Source organism: Sorex fumeus, unplaced genomic scaffold, assembly GCF_029834395.1.
Source record: "Sorex fumeus unplaced genomic scaffold, SorFum_2.1 ptg000110l, whole genome shotgun sequence".
NCBI lineage: Eukaryota > Metazoa > Chordata > Mammalia > Eulipotyphla > Soricidae > Sorex > Sorex fumeus.
Genome location: NW_026606167.1, coordinates 1,718,815 through 1,731,412, shown reverse-complemented (window position 1 = coordinate 1,731,412; position 12,598 = coordinate 1,718,815). Strand labels below are relative to the sequence as shown.

Below are 12,598 nucleotides of genomic sequence, written 5' to 3'. Positions count from 1 at the left end.
TAAGGTCCCTCCTGCCACACCCAGGAGTAATTTTGAGCTCAGAGCCTGGAGTAACCCCTGAGCATTGCCCGTGTGGCCCCCAAACAAAAACAAACAGATGAGCAGTGCCTTGGCTAGGGACCCCCTAAACACTCCCCATTGTTGAGGCTGAGGTTTGGGTGCGAAAGGGCCTGTGTCATCATTGGAAATTATGTCAAAGGGCCAGGGATGTTGGGTTCCTCCCTCTTCTTGAATGGCTGCACCCCACCCTCCATGCAGGATACCAGGAAGGGCTGAGGTGGTACAGGAAAGAGAATGCCAGCAGCTGGCCAACCTGAGGGGGGTGGGGATGCGTTGCATGGGGCAACCTTCTGAGGCTCTGAGGGCCCCAGCTCCTCCTTTGCTCCACGTCAAGAAGGGTCCTGGCCTGGGTGCGCTCTCATCTCTGCAGAAATGGCTGGGAGCTGGAGAGATGGTGCCGAGCTTAAGGCCTTGCCTGTGACTGACCAAATATGGCCCACCAAGCATCACTAGGAGTTGTTGTGGAGGACAGAGCCCGGAGTGGCCTCTGAGACCCAGAAATCAAAAATAAGGAATAGAAAAGACGTTTTGTATGAGAAGGGCTGTTGGAGGATGGGTGAGTGCTGCCTGAATCTATGTGCTTTGAGAGTGCATGGTGCCAGGGTCACCAGATGTGAGGGAGGCCGAGACCGAAGCCCCATTTTGCCCTGCCCAGGAGGGCAACTATTATTCACATGTTGGGGTGTCCACATTCGCCCGTACCTGGGACCGTCAGCCTAGGAACCAGATGCATTCTGTTTGAGGAACTCTCTGCCTGGCCCTAGTCTGCAGAGGCTCGTGTTCTATGTATGATTCGGGAGCTGAGTTCCTCTGCCCAGCAACAGTGACATCACCTGCCCACATCACAGAGACCACACACTAGCTAGGTCCAATGTTTCTTTATTGACATGCCCAGAGCATAGCTAGCAGGTGGGACTCAGCGGTACTTCTCCGTCAGCACCACCGCCAAGGCGGTCAGGAACTTGTCCCACGCCGCGTGCATCTCCACTGTGAACTCGTCCTGTAGGTGTGAGGCCAGCACCACCTGGAAACACTGCATCAGCAGCTACAGGAGAGAAGCGGTGGCAGGGATCTGCGAGGGCCAGCGCCCCCGCGTCCTCTGCCCATCTGCCCTGCGAACGCTGCTCACCGGGAAGTTGGCGGGGTCTACGCGGAGTACCTGCGCGTGCAGGTCAGCGAGGGGACTCAGGGCTGCGCGCAGGTTGTCCAAGTACTGCACGGCCACTCCCACCGCACGGAGCATGTTCTGCCCGTGGCTCAGCAGCAGCGACTCATCAGGACAGGGTCCCAGGTGCCGAAAGTAGATCTTGGTGCTGGGGTATACTGTGAAGAGCCTGCGAAACGGGTTGGCCGCTTGGAGTCTGGCCAGTGCTAGCCCAGCTCAGGCCCGCCCCGCCCCCGCCCCCCCCCATTCGGGCCCGCTGAGGTTCCGCCCCTCGACTGAACCGGAGACCCCGCCCCACGCACCTCTGCAGCAGCTCGGCCCCTATGGGCGCCTCGTGGCCGGCCAGGAGGTCCCAGACGTGCGCGATGTGCGCGCGCTCCTGGGCGCTGAGCATGGTGCAGGCGTGGCGAGCACTGGGAGCCGCGCCCGCCGCCGCCGCCGCCTTATAGCGTGTCCGCCCGCGCCCCGCCCGCCTTATCTGCGGCGGGAACGCGAGGACCCGCGGTTTCACCGCCACGCGTCGCGCGTGGTCCTGCACCCGCGGCGTGTGTGAGCGGGAGCCTCCGGGGCTGGCACCAGCCCAGGCAGCGGCGTGCCGCCGGCGCAGAGCACTCCCAGAGGGCGAGTCACTGCTTGGCCACCCGGGAGGGACTGGGGCAGGAAAGGAGAGCACCACAAGGGAGGGTGGGAAGCTCAGCCCCAACCCAGCCTCCTCCGCAAGGGGCTGCTTTGTCCCTGAGATCCGAGAAAGTACCTCGGTGGACTGTAGCCACCCACGACTCAGCGTCAAACGCTTCCCAGCGACGGCCCTTCGGTCCCTCACCGTATCCGTTCCTCCCCCCAAACACTGACAACGCAGCACGCAGATGCTCCAGCCGCATCCGTTTATTGGGGGGAACTGGAGGGACCGGGAGAGGGAGTGAGGGACGGGGGACGGGCGGCGGCGGCGGTGCGCGGGGTCCTCCGGCGCGGCGCTCAGCGGTACTTCTCGGTCAGGACGGAGGACACGACGGTCAGGAACTTGTCCCAGGCGGCGTGGGTGTCGGCCGAGAAGTCGGCGGGGAAGTGCGAGGCCAGGGTGACCAGCAGACAGTGCGACAGGAGCTGCGGGAGGACGAGGAGGCGGCTCAGCGCGCGCAGGGGGCGGGGGTGGCGGGCGCGCGCGCAGACCCCGCCCCGCCCCGCCCCGCCCCGCCCGCCGCCGCGCGCACCTTGAAGTTGACCGGGTCCACGCGCAGGACGTAGGCGTGCAGCTCGCTCAGCTTGGCCAGGGCGCTGGGGATGTTGTCGATGCTCTTGACCGCGTCGCCCACGGCGGCCACCACCTTGGAGCCGTGTGCGCGCAGCTGCGCCGAGCCCGCGTGCAGGTCGAAGTGCGGGAAGTAGGTCTTGGTCTGCGGGTAGCTGGTGAAGAGCCTGCGGGGCGCGGCGCCGCGTCGGAGGGGGCTCGGACCCGCCGTCCGCGCGCTCCCCTGCCCGCACCCGCGGGCCGCGAGACCCACCTCACGCCAAAGTCTGAGACTAGCGTTCAACCACGTGGAACCAAACGCTGACCTTCACTCCCGTCCATTCTCTCACTCGTCCACTCACACTCACTCATCCACACGTTCACTCACACACTCACTCACTCACTCACTCCACGAGTCACTCACACACTCACGCGTTCATTCACTCACTCCATGCATCCGCTTGTCCAGTAACTCAACAGATGCTGTGGAGGCCTGAGTGCTGAGTCGTGAGACTGGGACACACACACGTGCACGCGCACACATGCACACAGAGTCCTACGGAAGTCTGCCCTTCCAGCCACTCTGCCCACCACTGGTCATCCTCATATTGTCCTCAGTCTTTCTCACTGACCCTCTGGCTGACACACATTGACTCGCTGTCCCTTCCCAGTTCCTGGCCTCACCTCTCCAGGGTCTCAGTGCCGATGGCATCCGCCTGTGTGGAAATCTTGCCCCACATGGACATGATGATGGTCCTCTCAGCCTTGGTCAGCGACATGGTGGCAGTTGAGCTGAGCTGGGAGTGTTCGGAGTGGTCCTTGTGCTGGCCAGTCTCCAGGTCCCCCTTTTATACAGGGGTTGGGGGCCAGCTTTGCCATTGGTCAGGAGAGGGTGGGGTCTCTTATCAGCCAAAGTGGACAGTGGCAGTCAGGGCTCCAGGAACTGCTGGGGTGGGGGGCTATCATGCTCCCTTCCCAGATAGTCACAGCCAAGCCCAGGCTTGAGGGAGATAGGGGCCCAGGCCTGTTCAAAGTCTCCACAATCACTCTAAGTTTGTTTGGCCTGTGCAATGACTGTCCTTTTATCTACCCTTTGAGGAAACATGGACGCTGAACTTACCTGCTCTGTTCCTCACTCCCTTTAAACTTTCCCTCTCCACCATGCTTGCTCAGAGAGGCAGAGTGAGGACATGACATAGGAAGTCATCTCAGCATCAGAGACCTTCTGTCTCTTCTGTGAGACCCCATTCTTACCTCCATGAACTTTTATCCCACCCACAGCATTAAATATCTCTTTATTATTTTTTGTTTTTTTCCAGGATACATCCTGCAGTCTTCAGGGGTCATTACTGGTACCATTCTGGGATCTTGTGATGCCGGATCAAACCTGGGCCTTTTGCTCGCAAGGAATGTGCTCCAGTCCTATGAGTCATCTTCCATATATATATATATATATATATATTTGCTCGAGCGGGCCCAGTAACGTCTCCATTGGAGACTTTGTTGTTACTGTGTTTGGCATATCGAATATGTCACGGGGAGCTTGCCAGGCTCTGCAGTGCGGGCGAGATACTTTCAGTAGCTTGCCGGGCTCTCCAAGAGGGGCGGAGGAATCGAACTCGGGTCGACCATGTTGGCTGCGTGCAAGGCAAACGCCCTACCATTGTGCTATCGCTCCAGCCCTATATGTATTATATATATTATACATACATATATATGTAAATTGTTTGTTTTAGAGTCACCCTCCCAGTGATGCTCAGGGGTTACTTCTGGCTCTAAACTCAGGAATTACTTTTGGTAGTGTTCAGGGGGCCATATGGGATGCTAGGGATTGAACTCGGGTCAGTCGCATGTAAGACAAGCACCTTACCCACTGTACTATCTCTAGCCACAGTAAATATTTTCTTAGTTAACTCATGTGTGTGTTCACCTGCCCCCTTTTCTTTGAGAGTTGGTGGTTATGTCTGTTGCATACACATGTGGTTGTGGTGCTCACAGGGACCCACAGATCTGTCATGGTATTCACATACTTTCCTGTGCTTGCCGGTACTTGCATACTTAGCAGTGGTGCTCACACAGCTCACCTTTTGATTGCTCTTAGCTGGATTCCATGTAATTGGAAATATCTGTACCCAGGGTAAGGGGTGGTCTACAAGCAGCAGATCTGTTCAGAGCATGAGGGTGGCACTGGTGATGAACTTGTGGCATCATGTCTGCAAAGCAGATGCTTTAGTCCTGAACCATTTCTCAGCCCTATGTGTTATTCTTGACATAATATGCCGCTGCACACTTAGAGGACTAGAGTATAATATAAAAAAATGACTTTTTTTTGTTTAGGGACCAGGCTGGCATTGTTCTGGGGCTACTCCTGGCACATTGCTTAGGTCTTGATCACAGTGTGGTACTCAAAGGATCATGTTGTGTCAAGGATAGAAGCTGGGGCTTCTGTGTGCAGTGCATGCACTCAGTGCTTCGAGTCATTTCACAGGGGAAAGTCTGAGGCTTAATTGAAGTTTGTTTCCATATCTGTGCCTGGATTTGACACACTGGATGAAAGTGTCCAGGTTCTGGGCTACAGAGGACATTACTCAAGAGGGAGCCTACAGCAGAGTGGAAGGATACAGGGCTGAGCCTGGCTTGGCAGGGTGGGGTGAGTGCACGATGGAGACTAAGACACGATTAATTCCATCTGGACTAGAACTTAATCTTGGGGCATCAGCCATAAGCGCCCCCCTCTCAAGGTAGGGGTAGTGGTGGTCCTGAGCTCCCCCTTTTATAGGAAGGAGTTGAAGGGTACCCTGAGCTCCTAGAAGTTCTGGCAGAAGCAGGGAAGGCTACAGACAAGGACCCCTCTTGGCCCAAGGGTGCAACTTGAGAGGAGTCTGAGGGTCTGAGATAAGGGCTCCAGCCCCTACAGAGGTTTCCTTCATAGGGACAGGCCTGAACCTCTCCTCCATCCTGCCTCAGGCCCACCTGGGCATGCCTTGGTTAGGAGGTTTTCATTCTTCTGCCCATAGTTTTAAAGCATTTTTTCCTTCTCCTGGAGAGTCTTAAGTTCTGTCCCCACAAAACCATACTTTAAAAAATGTCTGTGGTCATAGAGATAGTACAGTGGGTAGTTCTGGATTCAATCCCTGGCATCCCATATGGTCCCTTGAGCACCTCCAGGATTCAGTCCTGAGCATTGTCAGATGCAGCCCCCAAACATTTCTTTTCCCCTTCTCCTTTGTTGTTTCAGTTTCCGGGTTGCACACTGTAACCTGGATTACACTCAGCACGGGCAATGCCAAGGATTGCCTGGTCTTTGTGAGGCCAGTGCGTTAGTTGAAACCATCACTTTTGAACATGTCTTGACTCAGTCCCTCTGGTCCTTCGAGCCTGCTCTGTTCTCTGCGTATTTCACTTCAGTCTGTGCCCTGGGATCTCTGATGCGTGTCCACAGGCTCTTCCCTGTGCTCAGAGGCTTCATCTGTGCCTCAGATGAAGCCCGCAGTGCCTATCTCTCCCCTCATGCCTGCTCCTGGCCCATCCTCCCCCCTCTCTCTCCTCCCTTTCCCTCTTGCTATACACTTGAACTTAATGTGGTGCTCACCTGGGGTTGCAACCTTTAGTTAGGACATGTACACATGTGCTCACCAGGGTCTCACATCTTTGTTGCAGAGCTCACACACACTCCTGGATGCAGGTGTCAGAGACTATGTGCACAGTTGTGGTGCTGGAGGCAGAAACCTCAGAGCTGTTGGGACTGCTCTTGACACATGGGAGTGGGCTGGGAAGTGAACTCTGAACTCAGGAGTTTTTTTTTCCCATACCTAGCAATGCCCAGGGATTACTCCTGGCTCTGCATTCAGAAATCACCTGACAGTGCTCGGAGGACCATGTGGGACGTTGGGCATCAAGCCCAGATTGGTTGTGTGCAAGGGAAATGCCTTACCTGCTGTACCATCTCTTTAGCCCCTCAAGTCATGAGTTTAAATGAGTCACATTTAAGTAGGTGCTTTTTTCGCTGTTGTTTTTGTTTTTGAGTCACATCCTAGTGATCAGGGCTTACTCCTGGTTCTGTACTCAGGATTCATTCCTGGCCGTGCTCAAGGGACCATATTGGGTGCCCGGGATCAAACCCGGGTTGGCCACATGCAAGACCCATGCCTTCCCTGTTGTGCCATCTCTCTGGCTTCAAGGTCACAGTCCCATCTTCTTGGTCTAGTTCTCCCAGTCCTCCTCCTCAGCTCTCAAGCCAGTGGCTAGGTGTGTGCGCTCTTCTCTCCCCTGGAAACCTGCCGGTGATGTGGATCAGTGAAGAGCTGCGAGGCCTCCTGCCCTCTCCTGCTTCCTACTAGCCCGACTCTCCTTTCTCACCCTGTCCTCATCAACCCCATCTGATCTTCTCCTGCAGGGTCCTTACTTAAATAACAAGAGTCACCTTATTAATAGGCCCACGGGAGCCACCCCACTGATCATCATCACTATTAATTTAGTTTTGGGCCATGCCCGCTGGTGCTTGGAGCTGTTTCTGGTGCCGTGCTCATCAGTGCCAGGATAGAGCTGGGGCTCCCACATGCGGAACCCGAGTTTCAGCCCTGTGAGCCCCTTCCTTAGCCCCTTATCCACGCTGACCAAATTGACTTCTCCTGGGCTGGTGTGCTGGTCTGCCTTAGCCTGCACACTGAGCTGAGCACTGGTCTTGGAGCACCAGAAATGCTGGTTGGTCCCTGCCTGATGTGAGAAAGAAGATTGCTGAGGTTCTTCTAAACCAAGCAGGACTGCTATCATGGCAACATGGAAAGAAACACTAAGGACCAGGGAGAGAGCTCTAGGGGCAGGGGGAAGTACATACTCCAGGGGCCTGACTCTGACTCTGTGCCACTCCCTAGCACTGGGGTGAGGGGGGCTCTTGGTATCAGTACCACTGGGCCCAAGCATTGCCAGGGGTGGCTCTTCCCCAAAAGTATCACTGTATCACTGTCATCCCGTTGTTCATCGATTTACTCTAGCAGGCGCCAGTAACGTCTCCATTCGTCCCAGGCCTGAGATTTTAGCAGCCTGTCCTTACTCATCTTATATGGGGGCTCTTTCAGGGTCAGGGGAATGAGAGCCGTTATTGTCACTGTCTTTGGCCCATCGAATATGTCACGGGTAGCTTGCTAGGCTCTGCCGTGCCTTCTCAAAAAGTAATAAAATAGTGCAACCACTGTGGGGAAAGTTTGTCATTCCTTTGATTCTTTCTTAATGTTTGTTTGGGAGCTTCCCTGGCAGTGCTGGTGTGTCCAGAACTGCACTCCCTTTTGCTCAGGACTCTGTACTGTCCTAGGGGTCACACCTGGGCCCTGGGTATGACCTGTCCTCCAGCCATTTATGTTCTTCTCATGGCTTCTTTCCTTAATAATTTAAACAAAATTTGGGGCCAAAGTGATAGTACAGTGGGTAAGGTGCTTGCCTTGCTTGTGGAAAACCTGGGTTCAATACCTGGGATCCCATCTGGTCCCCTGGGTACTGTCAGGAGTCATTCCTGAGTGAAGAGTCAGGAGTAACCCCTGAGTATCACTGGATGTGACCTCCTCCCCAAAATTAATTAAAAAAGATTAACAGAAGATTTGTCAGTTCTACTCACCAATATTAAACGAAAACAGAAAACCATAGATCATTTGTTTTTGTTTGTTTGGGGGTCATACCCAGCAGAGCTCAGGGCGCTACTTCCTATTTGGTGCTTGAGAATCCCTCCTGGAGGGACTATTGGTTCTAGAGACTGAACCCGGGAGTCCTGCATGTAAAGCACGTTCTCCAGTCCTCAAGTCATTTCCTTGGCCCCATCGAAAAAAAATGGTTCAAGAATGTTCATAAACAGGAAAAATGCATTCACAAAGCAGAAAAGCAGGAAAAGATCCTCCCCACCCTTGCCTCCCAGAAAACCCTGAAAAACATTAAAAACAAACACGCACAAGTCTACCAATGGATGAATGGCATGTGACATATGTAAACAGTGGAATGTAATTCAGCATAGGAGGAATTCTGGAATGGTCTTCAACTTAGATCAACCTTGAAAACGTTATGCTAAGTGAGATATGCTAATTCAGACACAAAGGTCTGCAATGTTCTGATTCCTTTTGCACATAGTTTTTGAAATAGGTAAGTCCAAAGACAGAAAGTTGGGGGACCAGAGAGTTACGGTAGTGGGTAAGGCACTTGCCTTGCACATAGCTGAGTCTGGTTCAATCCCCAGTACCGTAACCCCCCAAGCCTGCCAGGAGTGATTCTTGAGCAGGAAGCCAGGAGTATGCACAGCTGGGTGTGGCCCAAAAACAAAAATGGGGAAAGAGAGAGAGAGAGAGAGAGAGAGGAAGGAAGGAAGGGAGGGCCCAGAGGAGCAGTGCAGGAATGTAGAAAGCCTGCCTTGCAAGCATGTGGATCCTGAGGTCACAGCCTATGCTGGTATGCTGGCCAGGACCCTGGCAACTTCACAGCTGAAGCCCCAGCTGCCCTGGCTGCAATCCTCAGTGCCTGCCAGCTGCACCCAGCCCGATGTGTGGAAGCACCACACAGGGCTGTGACCCCTGGCAAACTCACGACTAGGTGTGAGACCCATGACCAGGAAGTGCAGCCCCTGGACAGCATGTGTGTGAACATGGCAAGACCCCTGAGGAGCACCATAAACAGAATTTGGTGAGCACCTCAGCCAGAAGGATCATCTGTGCAAGCTCTCTAACAAGAGGAGTGCGAGCCAGGGAGAGCACTGCCACCAAGTATGTGAGCAGCACTGCAGTCAGCCCTGGTGAGCACTGCATCACAGTTGGGGTATGGTGTGGTGTGGTGTGGTGGTGTGTGTGTGTGTGTGTGTGTGTGAGCCCTGCTTATCTCAGCAACAGCCAGAATTAGAAATCAATATAGTTACAACAAAAAGAAAGTGACTCAGTAGAAGCCAAGAAGCAAGGGGTATAGAGTTTCTCTTTGGGATGACGGAAAAGCTGCAGAGTTGGATAAAGGTGATGGTTATTTCATTTTGATTGCACTAAACTTCTCTGAGCTGTTTGCTTTAAGATAGGATGGTGGGGGCTGGAGGCCAAGCTCAAAGTCTAGAGCACATACTTCCCATGCAGGAGGCCCAGGTTTGGTCCTGGGCACTGCAAGTTCCCCCAGTACTGCCAGGAGTAACCCCTAGACAATGTGTTGGGTGTGGCTTCAGAACAAACAACAACAAAAAATAAAATTGATTGGTGAGTTTAATTTTTTGCCATACCCAGTAAGCTCTGGAGCGATAGCACAGCGGGTAGGGCGTTTGCCTTACAAGCGGCCAACATGGCCGACCCGAGTTCGATTCCTCCGCCCCTCTCGGAGAGCCCGGCAAGCTACCGAGAGTATTCGATATGCCAGACACAGTAACAACAAAGTCTCCAATGGAGACGTTACTGGGCCCGCTCGAGCAAATCGACGATCAACGGGAGGGCCTTTTTTTTTTTTACCCAGTAAGCTCAGGGCTTACTCCTGGCTCTGTGCTCAGATCATGCCTGGCAGTGCTTGGGGTTCCAGAATGGAACCCAGGTTGGCTGTGTGCAAGGCAAACACCCTCTGCCATCCTACCACTCTGGCTCCACTAATCGCATTTTTATGTGTTTGCTTTCATTATACAAAATAGCATAACTGCAGGCTGGTTTGACCCTGGCACTGCACCTGATTTCTAAGAAGAGCTGGAAGTGATCCCTGGACATCCCAGGTGTGGATCCCCCTGCCCCCTCCCATCTAGCATAAGTGCAGACCTATGGTATCAGCTCCCAGAGCCAAGTATCCTTTGTGGTGAGTTGGCTTGTTTAGGTTGTTGGTCGGATAGGAGCCCAAGCCAATGAACAAACGTTCCTACCCCAGCAGAACATCTCCCCACTGTTGCACCAGGCAGGGTCACGCACATAGGACAGACGCGGGTCGATTCCCCCCAGCACCGCGACTGACCAGCTCTGCACAGCACCACAGGCCGAGGGGTGCCTTCAGCCTTGCCTCGCGCTGGGGCCACTGACCCCCGCTAGCCAGGACACCGCGGTTTGCCGCTGCCCTCCCTCCTGTCCTGCATGCCCAGCCCTGAGGCCCACCCACGCCTCTGCTATCCGCGGGGCGACGCAGTGACTGCAGAGACCAGACTGGTTCAGTTGATTCGTTTATTGGGGCTTCACTGGGCAGCGGGTGGGGATTAGGGCAGGATGAGGGACCCGATGCGCGGACTGGGTGGCGGCGGTGCGCGGGGTCCTCCGGCGCGGCGCTCAGCGGTACTTCTCGGTCAGGACGGAGGACACGACGGTCAGGAACTTGTCCCAGGCGGCGTGGGTGTCGGCCGAGAAGTCGGCGGGGAAGTGCGAGGCCAGGGTGACCAGCAGACAGTGCGACAGGAGCTGCGGGAGGACGAGGAGGCGGCTCAGCGCGCGCAGGGGGCGGGGGTGGCGGGCGCGCGCGCAGACCCCGCCCCGCCCCGCCCCGCCCGCCGCCGCGCGCACCTTGAAGTTGACCGGGTCCACGCGCAGGACGTAGGCGTGCAGCTCGCTCAGCTTGGCCAGGGCGCTGGGGATGTTGTCGATGCTCTTGACCGCGTCGCCCACGGCGGCCACCACCTTGGAGCCGTGTGCGCGCAGCTGCGCCGAGCCCGCGTGCAGGTCGAAGTGCGGGAAGTAGGTCTTGGTCTGCGGGTAGCTGGTGAAGAGCCTGCGGGGCGCGGCGCCGCGTCGGAGGGGGCTCGGACCCGCCGTCCGCGCGCTCCCCTGCCCGCACCCGCGGGCCGCGAGACCCACCTCACGCCAAAGTCTGAGACTAGCGTTCAACCACGTGGAACCAAACGCTGACCTTCACTCCCGTCCATTCTCTCACTCGTCCACTCACACTCACTCATCCACACGTTCACTCACACACTCACTCACTCACTCCACGAGTCACTCACACACTCACGCGTTCATTCACTCACTCCATGCATCCGCTTGTCCAGTAACTCAACAGATGCTGTGGAGGCCTGAGTGCTGAGTCGTGAGACTGGGACACACACACGTGCACGCGCACACATGCACAGAGTCCTAGGGACGTCTGCCCTTCCAGCCACTCTGCCCACCACTGGTCATCCTCATATTGTCCTCAGTCTTTCTCACTGACCCTCTGGCTGACACACATTGACTCGCTGTCCCTTCCCAGTTCCTGGCCTCACCTCTCCAGGGTCTCAGTGCCGATGGCATCCGCCTGTGTGGAAATCTTGCCCCACATGGACATGATGATGGTCCTCTCGGCCTTGGTCAGCGACATGGTGGCAGTTGAGCTGAGCTGGGAGTGTTCGGAGTGGTCCTTGTGCTGGTCAGTCTCCAGGTCCCCCTTTTATACAGGGGTTGGGGGCCAGCTTTGCCATTGGTCAGGAGAGGGTGGGGTCTCTTATCAGCCAAAGTGGACAGTGGCAGTCAGGGCTCCAGGAACTGCTGGGGTGGGGGGCTATCATGCTCCCTTCCCAGATCGGCCTAGAGGGGTGTTGGCCACAGCCTGACCACAGTGCAGGAGAGATAGGGTCCTGGCCAGTCTGGGGCCCTGAACGAGTGCAGTCCAGTGCCAATCTTGTTCATTTCCGAATCCCACAGTGAGCAAAGGTAGAAGAGCTGGTTCCTCCTTTTCCTCCAGGGTGTAATGTGTCTGTATCTCTGCACCTTGGGATGGGATCCTCTAGACCATCTAGTCATGTTTGTACCCACTTCTGATCTGTGACTCCCCCAGTTTCTGCAGAGAAAGCAACATTTCCCATTCGTGCACTGAGAAATGTCCTGTTCCCAGTCCTGAGAAGTGGGAGAAGGTCCAGAAAGAAAGCTCTAATATCACCTGCTCTTAGAGATCATGGTATTGCTCACCCTAGTTGGGCAAATGCTAATAGTGCCCTGAATTTTATTTGCACATGTAGCAAAGAGGACTTTTATGAGTGTGCGGCTCTGTGAATGCTGACACGTGTACAGATTGTTGTAACTGCACTGTAGCATGATGAAGCACTGCTCCTATCCTACTCACCTGGTGCAGTCCCATCTTCTTTCACATTTAAACTCTGATGGTCACTGTGCGTCTTTCATACTCCAGAAAAGCCATGTGGAATGGAACCATACTGCATATCATCTCTTATGCATGCTTCTTTCACTCAGCATTCTTTT

General features: G+C 55.1%; 3 protein-coding genes across 3 annotated transcripts; all 3 read right to left on the bottom strand.

The window, feature by feature from the left end:
- Positions 1-934: 934 nt before the first annotated feature.
- HBM (hemoglobin subunit mu) lies at positions 935-1,642 on the bottom strand. Its single transcript, XM_056135321.1, has 3 exons — positions 1,528-1,642; positions 1,190-1,394; positions 935-1,105 (listed from the first exon to the last, which is right to left on the bottom strand). Exons 1-3 carry the CDS (start codon positions 1,617-1,619, stop codon positions 977-979), a joined length of 426 nt encoding a protein of 141 aa, XP_055991296.1. The 5' UTR covers positions 1,620-1,642; the 3' UTR covers positions 935-976.
- Positions 1,643-2,199: 557 nt separating this feature from the next.
- On the bottom strand, positions 2,200-3,232 carry LOC130043014 (hemoglobin subunit zeta). Its single transcript, XM_056135320.1, has 3 exons — positions 3,138-3,232; positions 2,437-2,641; positions 2,200-2,329 (listed from the first exon to the last, which is right to left on the bottom strand). Exons 1-3 carry the CDS (start codon positions 3,230-3,232, stop codon positions 2,201-2,203), a joined length of 429 nt encoding a protein of 142 aa, XP_055991295.1. The 3' UTR covers position 2,200.
- Positions 3,233-10,669: 7,437 nt separating this feature from the next.
- HBZ (hemoglobin subunit zeta) lies at positions 10,670-11,746 on the bottom strand. The gene is made up of 3 exons (XM_056135319.1): positions 11,626-11,746; positions 10,931-11,135; positions 10,670-10,828 (listed from the first exon to the last, which is right to left on the bottom strand). Exons 1-3 carry the CDS (start codon positions 11,718-11,720, stop codon positions 10,700-10,702), a joined length of 429 nt encoding a protein of 142 aa, XP_055991294.1. The 5' UTR covers positions 11,721-11,746; the 3' UTR covers positions 10,670-10,699.
- Positions 11,747-12,598: the final 852 nt, after the last annotated feature.